The sequence below is a fragment of the Leucoraja erinacea genome, chromosome 1, assembly GCF_028641065.1.
Source record: "Leucoraja erinacea ecotype New England chromosome 1, Leri_hhj_1, whole genome shotgun sequence".
In the NCBI taxonomy this organism is placed as follows: Eukaryota; Metazoa; Chordata; class Chondrichthyes; order Rajiformes; family Rajidae; genus Leucoraja; species Leucoraja erinaceus.
Window position 1 is genome coordinate 95,437,851 of NC_073377.1, and position 21,590 is coordinate 95,459,440.

The 21,590-nt window shown below is 38.4% G+C and overlaps 2 protein-coding genes across 8 annotated transcripts in view; one reads left to right on the plus strand and one right to left on the minus strand.

The window, feature by feature from the left end:
* Positions 1-12,455, plus strand: part of ccni (cyclin I) — a 37,170-nt gene extending 24,715 nt beyond the window's left edge. Inside the window, exons 4-7 of the mRNA XM_055639681.1 lie at positions 871-945; positions 2,635-2,775; positions 8,699-8,929; positions 10,817-12,455. Coding sequence (XP_055495656.1) covers positions 871-945; positions 2,635-2,775; positions 8,699-8,929; positions 10,817-11,266 — 897 coding nt within the window. The 3' untranslated portion in view covers positions 11,267-12,455. The remainder of the gene's footprint in view (positions 1-870; positions 946-2,634; positions 2,776-8,698; positions 8,930-10,816) is intronic.
* A 2,988-nt stretch (positions 12,456-15,443) lies between these two features.
* LOC129699649 (septin-11) overlaps positions 15,444-21,590 on the minus strand; it is an 80,667-nt gene continuing 74,520 nt past the window's right edge. For 3 of the 7 annotated variants that reach the window (XM_055639663.1, XM_055639671.1, XM_055639629.1), the window contains exon 10: positions 15,444-18,638. In XM_055639663.1, coding sequence (XP_055495638.1) covers positions 18,614-18,638 — 25 coding nt within the window. In that variant the 3' untranslated portion in view covers positions 15,444-18,613. Of the gene's footprint in view, positions 20,297-21,590 lie in introns of all 7 variants that reach the window. The other 4 variants (XR_008723902.1, XM_055639639.1, XM_055639658.1 and 1 more) reach the window with 4 other exon arrangements.

Consider the following 21,590-nt stretch of genomic DNA (forward strand, 5'->3'; position numbering starts at 1 on the left):
TGAAAAGCACAGTTAATGTTGGACTACAGTTGCATTTCTTTGAATAGTTCTAATTTATAAAAATAGCTTGAGTGTGAGTAGGTGTCCATGTATGTATCCTTGTATGTGTGTTACATCTGTTCAGCAAAATCTGGTCTCCAATTATTCTGGACCTCCTTGATATTGAATCAAGATCTTGGAGGTGAAATCTGTGTGAAGGCTGATGTGCCACAACCCGTATTAAAAACAAAGTACGCAAGCATCTTCCAGTTTCCAACTGTAAAGGAGTTTTAAATTATTTGATGTGACAGACATATTATTTCTCCCAAATTGCACTGTAGTAAGTATCCAAATTCTTGGTCACTAACTGCAGTAGTTTGTATTTTTTGACTTGTATTTCAGAAATAGACCTTTGGGCTTAGTGAGTCTGCACTGATTGTCATCCACGGACTCATTTGCACTAAACTAAGCATACATTAATCCCATGGTTTTCATTCTCCATGTTCAAGCCAGGATAAACAATTTTCATCTGATCATTATGGGAGAAATAAACATATGGCACACTATGTTTTCAAGAAGGAACTGCAGATGCTGGAAAATCGAAGGTACACAAAAATGCTGGAGAAACTCAGCGGGTACAGCAGCATCTATGGAGCGAAGGAAATAGGTGACGTTTCGGTCCGAAACCCTTCTTCAGACTGAAGAAGGGTTTCGGCCCGAAACGTCACCTATTTCCTTCGCTCCATAGATGCTGCTGCACCCGCTGAGTTTCTCCAGCATTTTTTGTGTACCATATGGCACACTATGGTAGTTTGCTTGGAATTAAACTACTTAAATATGTTTCTTAATTTACTACTGTGAATAATTAACTTTACACTATCTTATTTTTAGGCCCGTCCAAAATATCTGCGGTGCATAGCCATCAGTTGTTTCTTCCTGGCAGCTAAAACTAATGAAGAAGACGAGGTAGGTAAATAACTTTTTATAAGAGTAGAAAAAATGATGTTTCTTTTGAGAACTTTTGAAAAGGAATCTTCCCATCAAAGCCTGACACCGTTTAAACAAATAATTAAATCTCTGATTGAACCATTAATTAATAATTAAACCATCTGAGGTGCACTGTAGTTGCCTTAGCTCTAGGAACCAGATTTGATCCTGAATTTGGGTGCTGTCAGCATAGAGTTTGTGTAATCTCCCCATGGACTTGTGGATTTTTGCGTCTTCCAAAGATGTGCTTGTAGATAAATTGGTGAAGGTAAATTGTCACAGTATAGGTAAGTTGCAAGACAATCAAAAAGGGAGTTGATGGCCATGTAAGAGAAAATGTATTGCAAAACTATAGGGAATGGAGGAGAAAGCAAATGGGACCGATGGGATTACTCTGGTAGTTACCATGTATCTGATGGGGATGGGTCACGTAAGTAATCTGTAACATGAAAACCAGTTTATTACATATTTGTGGTTTTATTTTTGATTTCTGTTCCGGTGACTATAACCTAATTAATCAATCAATCAATCAAAACTTTATTGTCATTCAGAAGTACATCAATAAATGCAAATCTGGACGAAATTTCGTGGCATCTGGCTCCCCGTGCAACATAAAATAGCAAAAGGATAAAATGGATAAAGAGATAAAATAGATAATAATGGCGGCACATTACATGGCATTCAAGAGTCTGATGGCTCGGGGGAAGAAGCTGTTGCAAAATCCGGCCGTTCTGCTCCTTGTACTACGATATATTTTGCCCAAGGGCAGCAGAGTGAACAGTCCATGATGGAGATGTGTGGGGTCCTTTATAATACTGTTGGCCTTAGACAAGCAACGTTTGCACACAATGTCCCCGATTGATGAAAGAGAAGTCCCGATGATTTTCCTCACCACTCTCTGCACGGACTTCCAGTCGGAGGCTTTACAGTCCCCAAACCAGACAGAGATGCAGCTGGTCAAAATGCTCTCTATGGTGCCCCTGTAGAAAGTGGTGAGGACGGGATGGGGGAGGTGAGCTCTTCTCATCCGGCGCAGAAAGTGCAACCGCTGCTGTGCTCTCTTAACTAGTGATGCGATGTTCTGTGACCAGGTCAGACTGTTAGTGATCTGCACCCCCAGGAACTTAGTGCTACTGACCAACTCCACATCAATGTCATTAATGTGTAGTGGTGTGTGACTGTGCCGGTTTTTCCTGAAGTCAACGATGACCTCCTTAGTTTTGTCAACATTCAGGATCAGATTGCTCGTGTTGCACCAGTCCACCAGTTGTTTCACCTCCTCCCTGTAAGCCAGTTCATTGTCGTCCCGGATAAGGCCCACCACTGTTGTGTCATCTGCGTACTTCATGATGTGGTTTGTACTAAACCTGGCACAACAGTCGTGGGTCATCAGGGTAAACAGCAGTGGACTCGGGACGCAGCCCTAAGGGGAGCCGGTGCTCAGAGAGATGATGTTGGAGGTGTTAAATGTAAGATGGTTCATTAAATTATATTTGGGCTTTTCGATAGACACGTGGAATTTACATTTCTGAAGTGGCTCAGATGTATAAGAACATGTTAAATACTCGAATAGAATAGGAAAGTAGATTACAGATGCATCTGAGGAGTGGGATGATGCAAATATTTTAACTTTTATTTGGGGGTAAATCATGTATTTCTCCTTTACAGATCATTCCATCTTTGAAGGATATGGTAAAGAATAGCAACTGTGGTTGTTCGTCTGCAGATATTTTGCGAATGGAAAGGATTATACTGGATAAACTGAACTGGGATCTGCATACAGCAACACCTTTGGATTTCCTTCACATTGTAAATACATTTTTCTTAGAATTTCCTGTGGTTTTAGCAAACAGCATTAGAATATATACTCAAAACTCACATAGCTAAAGCATTTTGAGTTTTCTTAAAATATTTTGTGGTTGATTAGTGCTAGGTTTATTCATAAGGTCACCATTCTAATTTTTAGCTGATGTGGATATCACTGGGAAGGCAACATTTATTGGACCTCACTAATTGCTCTCAAGAAAGTAGTGGTAAATCACTGCTGCAGCTGGTCTGAATGTAATGCTAAAGGAAGTTCCAAGTTCCACTGAGCAGGGAAGGAACAATGCCATCCACAACAAAAAATCCCCATTTTGCACTTGTTTGAGGGGAAGGACATTAATGGAGTAGCTGAAGATGGCACTTCCCTGAGAAGCTGCAGCTGTGATATCCTGGGCTGGAGATGGTTAGGGTCCTTAACTATTATTATGTTGTGCTAAGTATAACTCCATGCAGTCAGGAGCATTTCTTTTTGATTTGCATTGTCTTCAATTTTACAGGCTCTCTTTATTAAACACTTGATCAGATGCCGTATTGATGGCGAGTCATTTACTGTTGGCTTCTCTCCAGGAATTTGGATTTTTTGCTCGTATTGGATCAGGATTACAATGTGATCCTGGCAATCTCAAACTGGGCATAAGTGAGCAGGTTGTGAATAAGTACCAGTCACAGTCCTGGTGTAAACTCCATCTGTTGCTTTGGTCATCGATAGTAAAATAATATTGTGAATCAGTTATGTTGTAGAAACAGAAGAAATAATTGTCCAGTGTCTGCAAAAGTAATTATCACAAGAGAAAGTGCTAGTAAAACAGACAAAGCACTTGGCCCTGACCCCCATTTGAAGGTTTTGAGAGAGATGATTTTAGAGATGATGAATGTATTAGTGGCTACGTTCAGAAATCTTTAGAGTTTGGAATAATCTCACTAGACCAGAAAGTGACTAATGTAACATATTTAAGGAAGGGAGAAGAACGACAGCAGAGAACTACAAAATTATCTGATTAGGTATAGTAGGTGAAATTAAGAAACAGAGGACATAGGTTTCAGGTGAAAGGGACTAGATTTAATAGGAACCTAAGGGGCAACTTGGAGAATCATGGGTATATGTAACAAGCTGTCGGACGAGGTAGTTGAGGCAGGTACTATAACAGCATTGAAAAGACACTTGAGACAAGTACATGGATTATGGTTTCGATGAATATGGGACAAATGCATGCAATGGGACTAGCTTGCCTTAGATGGGGCATTGCCGTCGGCATGGATGGGTTGGGCCGAAGAGCGTATTTCCGTGGTGTATGGCTCTGACATAAATGTAATTTTTATGAAGTGAAAATCGTATTTGATAAAAACTTGAGTGTTTTGCGGCAGTGCTTAACGGGAAAGATGAGATAAAATAGGTGGTCAAAAAAATGCAGGTGCTGGAAATCTAAAATCCACCCCCCACTAGCCATTTAACCTCGCACATTTTTCCTTGCCATGTATTTATACAATTTCCTTGAAGGCCACAATAGAACCTTCGTATAGAACCGCGCATTCCTGATTCTAACCACATTTTGCATTAAAATATTTTCTTCATGCCATTAGCAATTTAGTTCTCCTTCATTATTTCCATGGCGTCTAGTCCTCAATCCCTTCACCAACAGCTGCCATTTATATTAATTTGCATTTATACCAGTGACCTCTATCCAGACCCCTGTATTATTTTATATATTTCTCTATGGTCCCCTCAGTCTTTTCCAAAAAGAGTCAAAGCTTCTTCAATCTATCCTTGTAATTATAGTCCCTCGTCCCAGGAGCCACTTTTTTAAATCCCAAGTATGATCAAGTCCTTTAGAAAATGAGGTGATTAGAACTGAGAATAATACTCAGTTCACAATACAAATTGAGCACAGTTGTAGTGCAGAGGGATCATGGTTTTCTGGTTCATGAAACAGACAAAGGTAGTACTGCAACCAATTTTATAGACAAATCATAAGTTACCAGTTAATGCAAGGGGTAAGGAAATCTGGCTGGCTTTATGCTAATTTGGGTGAGGTTGATTTCAGGTGAATGAGCAGTGATCTTTTGAAAGGAATTGCTATAATGAATGACTAGAGTCTACAAAGGATCTAGATCTAGGAAGCAAAATCGCAGAATATGGTCGCCTGGAATTTAGAATGTAAGAGCAGAAATTTTGTCATGCCATGTGGAACGTTTTTAGGATGCTATGGCATTGAATTCATTGCTCTGATAAGGGGTGGCACCCTAGAGGAATCGGAAGATGTGGAGATCAAATAGGAAAAATAAATTTAATTTAGGAAGTTTGTTTTGTTAGTCAATCTTGGGAATCATTAGAAACCTCACTATCCAAGATAATGGAACTTGAGCTGACTCCCAGAAATAACAGAACTATTGGGTGAATGAATGAGAGCCTGAAAGAAATGAGTGTAAGAATAAATAAATGTATTGAAGTAATGAATGAGACTGAAAGCCCAGGGCCTTGTGATTGCATATTAGGGCTTGAAAGGGGTGAATTTGGAGAGTGGTTATTTTTGTTGTCATCAACCAAAACTCCACAGATCTTAAAATGGTCCCCACAGATTGGACGATAGCAAATATAAACTCTACTATTATATGGGAGGGAGAGAGAATGCAAGAATCAATAGCATGAAAATAACAGAATCTATTATTAAAGAAATGGTAACAGGACACAAAAATGATTGGATTGGACAGAGTAAACATGGCTTTGTGGAAGGGAAATTGGATTTCAGAAATCTGTTGGTTTTGTTTTTGAGGTGATAATTAGCAGGATTAGGGGAAACCAGTAGTGGCTAGTATACTTTGGATTTTCAGATAGTGTCCCGGCACCTCTTAAGAAGTTAAACATCATTGTTTTGTGTTCTGGCCACATGATACACGTTTATCAAAGGTCGTCTTCTTATCGTGTCCACATACAAGATTAGAAGTTGTGCAGCCAGAGCATCGGCATCTTGGCATCTTGGCATCTACATACAATGGTGTCTGTCTTGTCACTTCTTGTGCAGGGTGGTGGAAAGGTTGGTGGAAATAGGGCGCTCTTTCCTTGACCCCATTTATCAAAGGTGCATACCAGCACCTTTTTGTCCACAAAAGAGCACTGGTCCCCAATAATATGCCACACTATCTCAACAGTACAAATTTAGAACACATGAGAACGGGGATAGTATCCTAACACTTATTGATTAAGTATTGATTAATAGACAGTACAAATGAGTGGGTTATTTTTGGTTGGGATGCTTTGATCAGCAGGGTGCTGCAGGATAAAGTGCTGAGGCCCCAGCTAATCAGACTATAATAATTTGGATAAGGCGGACTAAATGTAGTTTGGGTATGAGGAGAATGTGAAAAGCCTAAGTGCATGGCCAAGGACATGACAGATGGGATATAGTGCAGCAAGGAAAGGTGGTTTGAAGAAATATGTTGTCAGGAAAAAAAAGTTTATTAATAGGTGAAAGATGAAAAAATATTGGTATTCACAGACACCAGTATGTTCTTGCTCAAGAAAGGCTGCGGGGAAAAATCTGGCAATAATAGCCTTGAACCTAATTTAAGTATTGGAAAAAATCTGTGAGACAGGATTAGAGATCACTTGAAAAGGCAAGGACTAATTGGAGATACCCAGCATGGTTTTGTCATGGGCAGATCTTGGTTTGACTAATGTGATTTAGCTTTCTGAGGAGATAACAAAGTGTATTGATGAAGATAATGGAGTAGACATGGTTTACTTGGCAATAAGGATTTTGAGACTTGTCCTCTTATGTGAGACTAGTTCAAAAGAGTCGGGCCCCATGGGATCGGGGGCACATTGGTAAATTAGGTCCAAACTTGGCTGGGCAATAGGAGACGAAGATAGTAGAAGGTTGTTTTTGTGATTGGATGCCTGTCACTGGTGGGGTTCCACGTGACCAGTGCTATTTATGATATATTTGTGTATGTAAATGATTTGGATGTGGATATAAGAGGTGTGATCAGTAAATTTGCAGATGTCTTGAAGATTGGTGAAGTATGCAGGGTAGTCTTGGGCTACAGTGTGATAATGATGTGTTAATGAGATGTGTTGAGAAATAGATGGAATTTAATCCAAATAAGTATGAGGTAATGCACTTTGGGAGTACTAATAAGTCCGAGGCATAACCATGCACAGTAGAACACGGGGTGATTTAAGGACCATTATTAAGTCCAAAATCTTTGAAGGTGGCAGCAGCACAGGTCGATAAGGTGGTTTTTGATAAAATAAACCTTCATTAATCAGGGCATCCAATACAAGAACAGGGAGGTTATGCTCTAACTTTATAAAACATTGGTCAGACCTCAGGTGGGGTATTGTGTGCATTTCTGGTCACCACCCTATAGGAAGCGTATGTAGTGTTGGAGAGGTTACAGAAGAGTCATCAGGACATTTTATTTTTAGTCCGGGAAGGAGTGTTTTAGTTATGAGAGGGAAGGTGAGTTTTCCTTGATGCATAAGTGGTTAAAACAGAACATGATAAAGCTATGCAAAATTGAGAGGTATAGACAGGGTAGATGAAAGAAAATTTAAAGGTGAATAAAACAAGAGGATATGGAATTAAGGTAAGGGGTAAGAGATTTGGAGGGATTTGAGGGGGACCTTTTTCACTCAGAGTGATTAGAATGTATTGAGGAAGAGAGTGGAAGCAGAGTCACTGAGAGCGTTTAAGAGGTGTCTAGATGGCAACTTGAATCGCCATGGCATTGAAGGCCATGGGCTAAGTGCTGGAAAATGGGATTAACGCGGGTGCTTGAATTTAGTGGTCAAATAATTAGTTTCAATGCTGTATAGCTATGACTCTAAGAATCACCAGAAGTTTAACATGCAAGTACAGCAACCAATAGGAAGATGAATAATATGTCAGCATGTATTGCAAGAGGATTTGTGTGCAAGAGCCATGTTTAGACTGCAGCTGTAATATAATGTACAGACCTGGTTCCCCTACCGGTCGGTGTACACATACAATAACATGACTGCATCAGAGGATCATGAGAATTATTCCTTGGATGGGGAAATTTGTGCTTTGAGGAGAAATTATGGATACCGTGTTTAATCTCTAGATTTCTGAAGGATGATAATGATCTGATTGAAATATACACAATTCTTGCAGTACTTGCAGGGGTGATGCGGGGATATTTCTCCTGGCTGGAGTCATGGCTTCAGTTGGCCCATTCAGGACTGTAACATGTCTTGTTATTCATACGGAGGAGAACCTAAAGAACCCCTCCACCCAATGTGCTGCAGAGGCACACTGCACTGGGATATTCAAGGCAGCTCAGTTGATTTTTGGTCATTAATGGAATCGACCAATTGAGGTTAATGCAGGACTGTTACATAGTTGAAAGAACAGTCATGATTTTATGGCAAAGCTTTGACAAGGGACTGAATGGCCTATTCCTGCTTCTGTTTCCTCATGTAGGGAAATATGTAATTGGATACCTTCATGACAGTGAAGTGACTTCTGGTTAAAGTCTGCATGGATATCGGGTGAAAATAAATTTAGTTTACTGCAGACATCTATAATGAAGCTTTCTGACCAACCAGCTTGCTAGCATTTGGCTAGGCTTACACAAGGTGCTAATTTAATCAAGACTCACTGTGATAGAAGACCAGTACATGAAGAAGTCGGTGCTTTCAGGAGAGGTGAATGGAAGATTTGCAAAGCACTGAGGAAACAAAATGTAATTAACAGAAGTTGGGCATGACTGTTAACCAAAGATGCAAGAATGGGCATTACAGATAGCAAGATGGAAAACAATTGCATAGTAAGGATTGAAATGTTTATTTGAAACCTGGGAATCTTTAAAGTTTTTATTTTTGATCATCTTCGTTAAAACATTTTCATTAATTAAAATGAATCGTGATTCTTTTGAATTTTTGTAGTTTCATGCTATGCTGATGTCCAGCCGTCCTCAGTTGCTCAACAACCAGCTGAAGATGAACCCAACCCGACATATTGCACTCCTTACCAGGCAGCTACAGCAATGTGTGGCCTGTCACCAGCTTCTGCAATTCAAGGGCTCTACACTTGCACTGGCCATCATCAGCCTCAAGCTGGAAACATCAATTCCTGATTGGCTAGCTCTCACTATTGATCTGATGAAAAAAGCAAAGGTATGATATTCCAGCTATGTTTATTTTGAAAACATGTTTTTTATATTATTTAGACTGATAATCAATAACTGCACATTCCTGGTTGATTTGTAAATTTGTCTCAGTAGCTGCAGCAATATTTTGCTATGTGGCTGCAGTCAGCATCGGTAGAAAATGAGGATGAACATAAGTTGTTCGCAGCAGGCTCATAATGTAGAAAAAAAACCACATTTTTATATTAACATTGCATATTATGGCTGCTGAGAACATTTCAAATACCCATTGAACAACTTTGGGTTTTATGTTTTGATTTTCTTCGAACAACAAAGAAGAACAGGTCCACCAACGATTTTCCGGCACCAAGAGTTCTGAGTCTTGCCAGATTATCCATTTTGCTGGACCAACAGTACTAATTCAGGCATTGGACCCTCTTCATGAAGCTGTGGGGGGGAAGAGCATCCGTGGAAAACTTTGGGGAGGGCGGTGTCATCAGCTATGAACTGGACTCTGCCAACTTGCATTCATTTTCCAGACACATGGTATTTACTTGTGCATAAGGAGAGCAGCACAGTCCCAGTTACCCACTACTCTGAAATTCTCCTTGGAAAGGTCAAATTTTTATGCAGATTTTGACCCTTGAGATTGTGCATAATTTCTTATTTCTTAATATCAATAATACCTTCTCAAAACATAGTAGTTATGATGAATGGATTAGTGGAATAATCATGCAAACATTAAAATATACAAATTGTGGGCTGGACATTGCAGTTTGGGTGAATGTTCCTGACCCCTGGGAAGTAACATTGGCAGTGACAAAAGCACAGACTGCTAGTTTCCTCTCCTGGGCGATGATGAAGGGGGAGAATGGTGTGTGTATATCGTGGGTTAGACGTGGCTGCAGATGAGGAAGCTTGCATGGACTGACTTGGCCATGGTTGACAAGGTCTGAGACTGAATGGTGTCAAGAAGTTCCTGAGTTGGAATGGCTGACAAAAGGCGACCCAGTGCCACCTGAGAATGTAGGGCTTACTTCTTCCGTTTGCTCCCATTTATTCATGTCCAGATCTTCGCTTGTGTTTGGCTCCATTGCAGCAAATGGTGCCATGGACAGTCACATCAGTACCCACAAACTGGTTTAGTGCATGTTTGTGACTTTTATTCTAACATCTCTTTCCAGTCCAGAAAAAAATCACCCATCCAAGAGGGTTTATCAGTACTGACAACCTACTTACACAAGACTTACTCTGCATTCACAAGAGGATAGAGACTTTTTAGAGATACAAGGAACTAATAAAATATTTTATAAATATGAATGCTCGGCTATTCATTCGGAATAGTTTGTGTTTACTTGTGCGATCCTTGTTCCCCAAGCTGGGAAACGCGATGTCTTTATAGGTGTAGAAAGATGGCACCGATGTCAGAGATGTGGAAACGTTCTTCCCTCCACCGACGCAGATTAGCTGAACCTTCCACCTACGATTATACTGAGATGCTCTGTCCGAATGGAATGGCGCATTTGACCAATGCGATTTGCACTGGAGCTCAGGCTTATCTCACACACAGCATAAATGTCCATTTTTAATTACTACTTGTAGAACCAAATTGACCATATAGTATGTAATAGTTACATTTTCTCCCGATTAAAGGAGGTGTGTTGGAAAATTGGTGGTGGACTTGTATTTTAGTGTGAAATGTTCATTGCTTCAAATGTCAGGTAGTCTATCTCTTGAACCTATTGGAAGAGAACATTTTGAGAGCTTGAATGCAATTAGTCAAGTAACAATATTGTAATTTCATTTTCTGGGACGGTTTTAAATTACTCAATTAATGATGAGTGTTCAGTACAACTTGCATGTTTTTTCACATATTCGAATCTTTCAGTAACACCACTTTTTTGTACGTTTTCAGATTGATAGCTTACAGTTAATTCGCTGTCGAGAGCTTGTGGCGCGACACCTTTCCACAATTCTGCCTTCTCAACCACCCAACGCAGTGTACATCTACAACCCCTGCAAGCAAACCGTGGTCTCATGTGGTAGGGGAGTGCTTAAGCTTTATTCCTCCCCTACCACAGAGCCAGAGATTATCAAGGACACCACCAAAAGAATTGGCAGTACAGCAGCACCACACCGACGCCTGCCTGCTTCATCCAACTGCAAGCAAGCCTCGGCAAAACGTAAAGTGGAGGAAATGGATGTAGATGACTTCTATGATGGGATAAAACGTTTGTATAATGAGGAGAGCAGTCAAGAAGTTGTGGGTATGGATGCTGTGACCTCTAGTTGTAGCACAAATCTGCAGATTAAAGAGGGTAGTATCTCCCCATGTCCTCCACTTCATCCTGTTACAGTCATTTAACTGGGCAGCGATAAAAGTTTACGTCTGAAACTGCCGTAACAAGAAGCAGATTTATTGAAGGGCATACCTTACCAGGCTGAAATGAAGTGAGCCAAACATTTTCATGCTGCTAATTTTAGTCTAACCATTTATTCAAGCACTCGTTAAAAGTATTAAAAAAATGATATTAAAAAAATTAAAAGACCCAAAAACTGGAACAAAAAAAGTTGTAGCAATTTTAAACTGTTTTATCTCTCGTGTTGTCAGTATAATTGCATCCATTTCCAAATCTTGAAATCTGTTGTGTCATCTGTTCCCTCTGCAAGTCCACAATTAACTGTGTGACATTCAATTTCATAAATTGTTGCTTACTGTCTCATTTTGACTTGTAGTTCCTTGTGCTTATAGATATGTTTGATGTGCATGTTGTCTTCTACATCCTGAGCCTTTTTGGAGAGGAGAGCTTACGGAGCTTTTCTGAGATATAATGTTAAACAAAATTTGTCAAGCAAATACATATTCTTGGGTGGCTAACAAACTGCAAACTTCCCAAAGAGCTGAATTGTGCGGAAGTTTTGGTTATGCACAAGAACTTTTAATACTGAAAGGCCGTGCTAATTTGTTTTATAATGGAAACAGCACTTTTGAGAGTTTTATTTCTGATGATTTGGAAGATGTACTGTTCTTTTGGATCTGAAGTCAGTTTTTTAAAGGAGGATGTCATTGATTTTATGTGAATTCTGTATTTTATAAATTAATGCTAGAATCAGATAACTGAAGTGGTGTACCACTGTTTAGAATATGCCTATTTATTTGTATTTTAATTGAGTTGTGCCATTTTAGGGAAACCATGAACTTGCCATAGATGTGCATCAGTTTTGCTTACACACAATTCTGAGCTTTATAAGTTTTATATTGAAAAATGCAAACAGTTCACATCACAGTGGATTGATTGGATTACCAGGAATTCACATAAGATCAATAATGATTCTATAGGGGCAGTTACTTAAAGTTACACTTTCTTTAGCTCCACCATGCATTAATTGATCCTGGAAACTGTTGTTTATTTTTCATACTTATTTCTTAAATCATCTGACCTGATGGGCACAGTGCTCTCTCCACAGTCTGAAAAAGGTATTGCATACTTTGAAGAACTGCAGTTGTACTGCTGAGGTGCTTCTGGCAGCAATAAAATTTGTCCTTGACCAAATCTAGTGTTTTAGATTGTTCCTTCTTGCATACAGAAAATAGTTTACAGATCGTTCACAACTGTTAGGCAAATGCTTTATATTTTGCAGGTTGTTTTTAGAGGAAATGCACCAAGCTGTTAAACTATTTGTCATAGCAACTGGATTGTAAACTTGCAAGAATGGCACCTGTAACTTGCTACTGTATTTTCTTGAGTCCTGGCAACATCCTCAAATGTTTTCTACACTTTTCTATAGCAGGGTCATAACTGAACATAATATCACCAGTATGGGAACACCAACATATTTTACAATTGTCACATAATATCGTAACTTCTTTACATCTTGACTGATGAGGGCCAGTATGCCAAAGGCTGTCTTCACCACCCTATCTGTGACGCCGCTTTTAGGAAACAATGTACTCGTATTCCCAGATCCCTCCGCTCTACAATACTCCCTGGTGCCCTGGTTTGACTTCCTGAAATGTCATATCTCTCACTTATCTGAATTAAATTTCACTTGCCAATCCTTGGCCCACCTGATCCAGATCTTGCTGTAATTCTTAAATTATCTTCACAGTCTATGATGCCCAACTATTTCAGTGCCATCTACAAACTTACTAATTAAGCCTTGTGCATTATCATCAAAAATCATTGATATAGATGACAAACAGCAATGGGCCGAGTATCAATTCCTGAGGTACACTACAGGCCTCCAGTTCAAAAAACTTTCACCTCTGCTTCTTACAGTGAAGCTAACTGTATCAAGTTAGCTGGATCGCAAGTGATTTAACCTTTAAGAGTAGCCTACTGTGCAGACCTTGAAATAGATTACAATCCTGCTTAATCAACTTCATCTTCACATGGTTACATCTTCAAACGCCAAAATCAAATTTGTGAGACACGATCTCCAGTGCAAAATTATACTGACTATTCCTAATGAATCCCTGTCTACCCAAACATGCCATGCCTTATCCCTCAATATCCTCTCCAGGAACTTTACTATCACAGATGTTAAGGTTACCTACATACATAGCGATATGTTGCAACATAATGTGCTGAGCTTGCGCAAAGCTTCCTTGGAAATGGGCTCAGAGATGTCAACCATTCTTAAACAGCTCCTTTAAGGTAAGAACATTTCAACACAGGAGTAAAAAAAAATAGGGATAGAGCAAAAGCTTCAGTGCCACCTATAAGATGAAGGTCCTGTGTCTGCAAAATGTAAATGTGTCTTTTTACAATACCGCACACAAAAATTTGATATATGGGGTCAAATTTCAAATTCCTTCAAAAAAGTTGACAAGCACTTTATTGGGTTCGTGGCTAACAAAGTATCAACAACAAATATAAGAAAAGATAGCATATTGATGGCAAGTTTCCGAAAATAGCATCAGAAGACACAAATACATTATGTGTAACGGTTGTTGCGTAGTGTCCACCAGTGACCTGGTAGGCGCAGTAAGTACACGTATTTCTTATTCCTTTCTATGTTTATGAACACCACATGGAACAATAAAATTGCAAACACCGTCTCTACTTCATTCACCTGATCATGTCGTAGAATACTGCATCCATCTGAGTGAACACTGCAACACGCGTTACACATCATACAGACAAATGTGCGGTGGACACTAAAAGGTTTGGTCCCAGAAAACGAACGCTACATTATTAGCAAAAACCAAACATTTTCACCAATGTGATCTAAACAGTACATTACCTTGGGATTTGAGCTATATCGATGGCCGATGATTCGTCAGATCGTTTGATTTGGGCTGAATTTTAGTAAGTTAAATGTCTCTGTAACTGTCGTTGTGGAGCTTCCTGAAGTTGACACGAAGGAATGAAGTTAGCGACTTGGTCCGTACGACAGGTAAACAAGAGACAGTGTGCTGCCAAATTGAAGACTGGCTCAGTTTCTTAGTTTTGATGACCGATTTATGTCCACATTTTTAAAAATTGATTTTAAGAAGTCGGAAAATATATTGTAAACGGTCTTTGCGTTTTTGACACGACGAAGTTTTTGATATATTAAATTGGAAAATAAGAAAAAATAATGAACTCGCCCAAAAATCGCTACTACCATAGGATACCTTGTTGGGTTTTTGAAAAGCATTAGAGGTTTGGAGCCTCTGTGATTTAACTTACGGACGTACCGACCCCGATAATAGTTGTGACAATGGACACCAAGCACAACGACTGTTACGGGATCTTTACTGTACTGTATTATCTTTGTTACTGTATTTTTCTCCTGGTATTGATGAAGATATTTCCCTAGATCATTATCAAAATGTATATGTATGAGGGGCCACATTAAGTTTATTTATGAATTAAATATTCATGACTAAATGTGCCAGTTTTTAATGTCACATTTTTAGTGTCCAAATTGGTGGGAAACTGATGAAACATTTTTTGACTTTTGATCTTGAAGTTATCTCATTTATATCTGTTATAAGGTTTCACACAATTTTTTGTTGAGAACAGTGTATTGGTGTAAAAAAAATGAATAATAATCTTGTTCCTCAAAATCTCTCCAGTATTGTAAAAAGACACATATGCAACACAGATGTTTAAAAACTGGATGTTAATGCAAGTAATTTGCATTTTAAGTTTTCATGAAATTGAAATTGCTGTAAACCAGCATGAATAATCAGCAGTAGCCTCAGTCCAAAGTCTGATTTCCAATGATCAGGCCAGGCAGGAGAATCCAAGCTACCTCACCAGGTGAGACTAATGTCTGTCTTTTTTGTTAATGTATAAGTTGCGTAAACGTCATATCACTGGGTGGACAAATGTACCTCGAGTTATGGATGTAATGGGGAAGGTGGCGGCGATTTGTTGAAAAATCGAACAATTCAAAACTGTAGCTATACTGAACTTAATTTATTCAGCTTTCATTAACTTCAAAATAAAAATACATAAGAAATCAATTTTTTAGTTAAAACATCAGTGCAGATGGAAGAAAATGAGGAAGAACCTAGAATATGTTTATCACGTGGATAATCGGGTTAAATTATGGTTTTAAATTCACTTTATTTTGTTGTAAAATTTCATTTCACAGTTTCCAAACAAGTCTTTATACAATTGTCTGTTACAGGAAAGCATACTTAACAGAGTCAGAACACTGCACACCTGAAAAGCCAGTGTGGTTATACTGAAGACAATTTTTCATCCAGGACCACATCAGGATTGCAGCCTTCACTTCCTCAATATATTTACACTAAACTAGAATATGTTATTTGCATTTTTAACTGTTAGAAAATATTTCACCCTTACTGTTTTAAAGTAGAAAGGTACATTTGAAGAGCAGTGATCTGCAGAGCTTCACACCCAAGTGTTAGAAGGTGGGATTTAAGCTGGGTAGCTCTATTTGTACACAGAAAATACTCCCCCTGTCCACCTTAAAGTGATCTTTTGAAATGCTTTCAATTACTGACCACTGTTACATGAGTAAACAAATATAATTGCAACAATGATGCCAAGTTCACAAATGTATAAGGTTAGTAATTTGCATTTTAAGTTTTCAAAATGGCAAAATCCAGAGATGGTAAAGGTGATGCATTTCGCAAAAATCTTAAAAAAAACATTAGTTGGATGCAGTATTGATTAAAATGGTCTTGTTTTAACATTAAAACTTATGCAAAAAAAAATCCATGTAATTTTATTTTAAATCCTCTATTTCCCCTCTGAAAACTATGTGACAAGAATATCACGCGTCAACATTTTAAGAACACATTTGAGAGTTGATTTGTTTTAACCCACTAATTCAATTTGCAGATGTTCGTCAGAATTCTGATCAACCCAAAAGCACATGCAATCTGAATAAGTGGGTTTAGGCATATTTGAAAAGCAAAAAAGCACAATGCTATAAAAACAGACCTAAACAATATGATTAGAGCAAGTTACCAGAAGCACCACCAATAAATTTTACATTAGACAGACCTTAAACTTAGAGAAGGTCAGGTGTTTATAAATAATGCATCGTCTGATCTTGGTCCGTTCATAGAATAGTTTTGGATATTTTTCCATATGAAATGTATAAAATACTTACATATCTAACATGCTACAGTACAAGAATTGTAACCAGCAAGGAGCAAAGAGATAAAATGATGAACAAAGAAATAATTCTTCTGCGTGGTGTGTGAATATATTGTAGCTCTTCAAAAGCTTTGGGAATCTTGTCCAGTGGAGAAGGGAACAGGCAGCAGGACAATTAGATAAAGAAGCTATAGAGGAAAGTTAAAGAAAGAATATTGGTTAAACAGTGAAGAGAGGGAGGGGGGGCAGGGAGGAAAATTTTAAAAAGCGCAGAATCTAATAAAAACAACTCTGCACTTCCAAAGCCTGGGATGAAACTGCAAAACCTGTGCACAAATTAAATTATTTGAAAAGACAAATTAGTGGAATAAGACCAAAGTCATGCGAGTCAATCTTTCAGCTCACTGTTGTCTTTTGCGTGTGTAGTTCCCTGGTGCTAACTACCTTCTGATTATTTCACCATCAGAAGCAGAATATTAACCTGCAGCGGGCATCACAAGTCCCAATACCGCCCCAGATTTTTTCCTTCAAGAAGTAGCAGATTGCACCCTGCCAAAAATAATTGCAGTACCTCTACCACGATGCCAACTGACATTTATCTACAGAGCATGGGAAACTTATGGGCCTGCCCCGCTTACGCAACTTTTTCGGCGACTGCTGGTACCATATCATAGGTCGTCGAAAATTTTCAACATGTTGAAAATCCAGCAGCAACCAGAAAGACCAGGTGACTGAGGAGACTACTCACGACCATACAGGCGACACCCCGGCGACATGTTGACATTTTTCAGCAACCTGCAACAACCTATGATGGGTGCCGGCAGTCGCTGAAAAAGTTGTGTAAGTGGGACAGGCCCACTTAAAAATTATTTTTAACCAAAAAATTAACCGTAAAACAATTGACCGTAAACCATCCTTACGATTTTTGAGCCATAAATTGGAATTGGCATGTTGATTTTCTTATCCTGTGAAGAGAAAAAAACGTTTCCTTCCCACTAATAATCATGTAGAATAGTGAATAAATGGTCAAAACCAGAAATCCACAAGTGACAATTTCAATCAAAAGCATGATGAGAATGTGCAGGTTTACCGAAAGAGCACATTGACACGATAAAACATTTTTTGTAAGCATACAACAGTACACCAACAAGGAAAAAAGGACACAGTAGTATAACAAAGAAAAAGTAAGACCACAATAAAATGTTACAATATAAAGAAAACACGTACAAGCACAAAAAAAGTCAGAGGATGCAAGATATTTGGGTCTGGGATCCCATTTCTGAGGCCAATTGGATTAGTGTCACAAGCGGCTTTGGTACAATCTCCAAATGCATAATGTTTGGTGGAACATTTAAAAAAAATACTTCACACACCACACAGAAGTCAAACAAAACATATATTTGAATAAAATGCATCAGTGCTGGCACCATTATATCAATGTGCTCTAGAATACTCAAAATATGGATATAACTAATAGCTTAGTATTTTCAAATAATAATCAAAATGTACCACTGTAACTTCATGATTATTCCAATAGTGATAAAACTATAAGCTAAAAATACACAACTTAAGTATAGCTTTTGAGATCTGTGAAATATATTCAAGGATTTACTAATTTCCTCTCCTAATGAAAATACTCAAATAGAAAGTAGGAAGTCTACAAATGCATAGTTTGTGTATGCATACTTCATCTCTTTAGAAATGCACTTAAGCAATTTAGAAACGCCTGGACGAGGTAAACATATGTATGTAATGGTGCATGTTAAAGAAATAACAATCATATTTAACGACAGGCTCATTTAAAAGGCTGGAATTCATACAAAAATGCATTAGAAGTTTATATACTGAAAATTATCAGCATTTACCTCATGAAAGTGGTGGAGCACAGCGAATGCAAAACAAAATGTGGCAGGTCTTAAAGTACATGGCACTATACAGAGCGCAACAAAAGAGGAGTGAGAAGAAGCTGGTGGAAGATATTAGTTTGCTCTGGGAATGTTCTGAACCAATCCAGTAAGAATAGCTCAGAGCACAGACCAGCAAATCTTTTCAGCTATGTTTCATTGCCAAAATTACGAGCAACTTCAACTCCCATACTTACATGCAAGGGTGAAAGTATAATCCAACTAGATTTGTGGGGGTATTAGTTATTCCGTGCAGAGCCAAGGATTACTGTGAAAACAAGGCAGAAGACTTACAGAAACAAAATAAAACAGATGCCAGGGTAATCAGCCAATATGCTCCAGGAAAGCTATATAGTTAAATGCATTCTCACTTGACGAACATGTCTTCAAAAATATAGTTGAATTAATAGATATATTTTTTTTTCCTGGCATAAAGTCATTAGGAAAACCTGTAGTTAGGGATTTCATTACTCTAATATTGTTTATCCCCCCCCATTTTTATTTGGAATGGGTGTGCTTTAGAGAGTTATAAGAAATGATGGGCTTTAATACTATGTAATAATATACTTGGAAAATATTCTGGAGGGACAATGGGTTAAGTTATTCTTCCTTTCTCCATGGTTGAATAATGAACACCAGCTCGGAGCTGACATGGGGAAAGACTGTTAAATTGAGGCTGACTGAAGGACATGCTGCTTCTGAATTTGAAGTAAAGAGCTACTGAGTTAATGGGCATTCTACCATCTAACTATGTTAAGTTTTTATCAGTATGTATGTTTAAAAGGAAATATCACAGGGAAAACACAAGAATCCACTGATAAGAATTCAACCCCAAGAAGAAATTTGAATTTCAATTTAAATTACCTTGATACCAGTTTAAATGGTAAACTATGGTAACAATCTATTTTTAAATAGTTTCTCCAAATTAGATTTCTGCTAAAATATGAGTTTCATTCAATAGATTAGGTCCAATTTTGCATCTATTAATGTGTAACTTTTTAGAGTGACTGTTGATCAGCTATCAGCTCTTGTGACTGGAATGCTCAAGTGTAAATGTAGGCTGCTGTTAGGATTGTCCATGCATACCTCACGGTGGGTATCACTTCTCCTTCCCAGAGTCACGTGGTTGGTAAGCATATCTGAAACCTGCCACTGAAAATTTCGAATCTGTGAAAACTTGTTTTAAAAGCAGTGGAGGAGAGGCATCACCAAGCCAGAAAACAGATCAGCATCAAACAGAAGCATAATGCACACCAGCAGAAGGGATTAATCATCAACATATCTGAGGAGAGGGATCCATGAGGGAGAATTTGCCCAAATAGAAATACAGCATCAAGTTAAACAGCTTTAGTGTACATATACTAAGAGTACAAATAATATTTTAAACGCCACCTTATTGACAGAAAAACACAAATACCAAAAATATGCCCCATGGAACTAAGAAGCACCAGATGACATAAAATATACTTTTTCCACTTGCTAGCACATTTCTTATAGTAAAAACAGTAAAGTTCACATTGTACTACTGATAAAGTAGGGAGCTGGAAATTATTTCATTGGATATGGTTTCCCGAATACTCCACATGGGAAAGGATCTATATGCATTGTTTCACCCCTGCTCAATGCCTTCCAAAGCCCTGCATACAATGTTGAAGATAATAATTATTGCATAAACTACGGTTTGTGTTTGCAATGCATTAGACTTTACTTTCCCACTATGCCCTCTCAAAAACAAAGTGCACCCCTTCTTCACCTCATGGAAAGCACACTAAAGGAATTTCCTATTAAAAGACAATTGTTAATGATCTGTCAGTGTTATTTCTTTTTTTAAATGGATGGACATTTTGATGGAAGATGCATTACAGCTAAGCAGATGTATAGGATGGCATCCTTGACTTGGCCAGGGTTGCTTATGTGAAGCTTGCACTGCAATTAAAAAAGGGGGGGGGGAAAACAAACAAATCACAATTAGAAATCATATGCTATGAATTAATTTGTAGCATTCCAATACAATTCCATAAGCAGTGATTAAAAAATACAAACCATATTTATGAACAGCTGCATTTAATCACTGCAAATAAATAGCTTGTGGATTATAGCAAATTATGAGTTTAAAATTAAAAAAATTAAAAATCGCAGCCACTTGAACCAAAATTTACATATCTAACAAATTGATGGAATTAAATAATTAAGCATTAGTGCCATCAAAATGCCCACAATATCTACCAGACTAATCAAAATATCTTAAATTTCCAAACCACAATGATGTAACGACCTTCATGCGGTTTCAAATTAATCTTTACAACATTTATGAGTGATTTTAAAAAAAAGTATTGCAAAGTTTTTCCTCCTTTAGAATCATTTAGGGGCGACACAGTAGCACAACTAGTGGAGCTGCTGCCTCACAGTGCCAGATGCCTGGGTTTGATCCTGACCTCAGGTGCTGTCTGTGTGGAAGTTGCACCCTCTCCCTGTGACTGCGTAGATTTCCTCTGGGTGCTCTGGTTTCTTCCCACATCCCAAAAATATGCAGGTTTGTAGGTTAATTGACCTCTGTAAATTGTCCCTTCATGTGTAAGGAGTGGATAATGTCCCGTCCTACATAGGAAACCTGAACGGAAACCTCTGGCAACTTTGTGCCCCACCCATGGTTTCCGTGCGGTTCCCGGAGGTTGCATGTGGTTGCCGGAGGTTGCAGGTAGTGGAAGCAGGTAGGGAGACTGACAAAAACCTCTGGGAACTGCATGGAAACCTTGGGTGGGGCACAAAGTCTCCAGAGGTTTCCGTTCAGGTTTCCTAAGTGGGACAAGGGCATTAAAACACAATAACATAGCATTAGAGTGAACAGGTGACCGAGCATGCTCAGTAGGCCAAAGGGCATAAACTAAAGGAACTACTCAATGCTCTACTGTCCATTATCTTAAGCCTTAATATGTCAGCTCAACAAGTCAGTGAAAATTCAGAAAGTATTGCAGTTGTCCCATTAGGTTTTAATTTATAATTCCACAATCTTCATGGCAACGTCAGTTGTCAAGTTTGCTGGGTCTTTAGCCTTAATTTAACAAGACTTGCGGGGATGAATTGATTGCTCCTATTTCTTTGTATAAGGTCAGGCACTAGCATTGCAAAATGCTTGGCTAATATTTTAGGTTATGTCCTTTCCCATCAGGTATCTATGGGTACGTATGAAGTTTCTAAAATAATTTGTCCCATCTGTTAA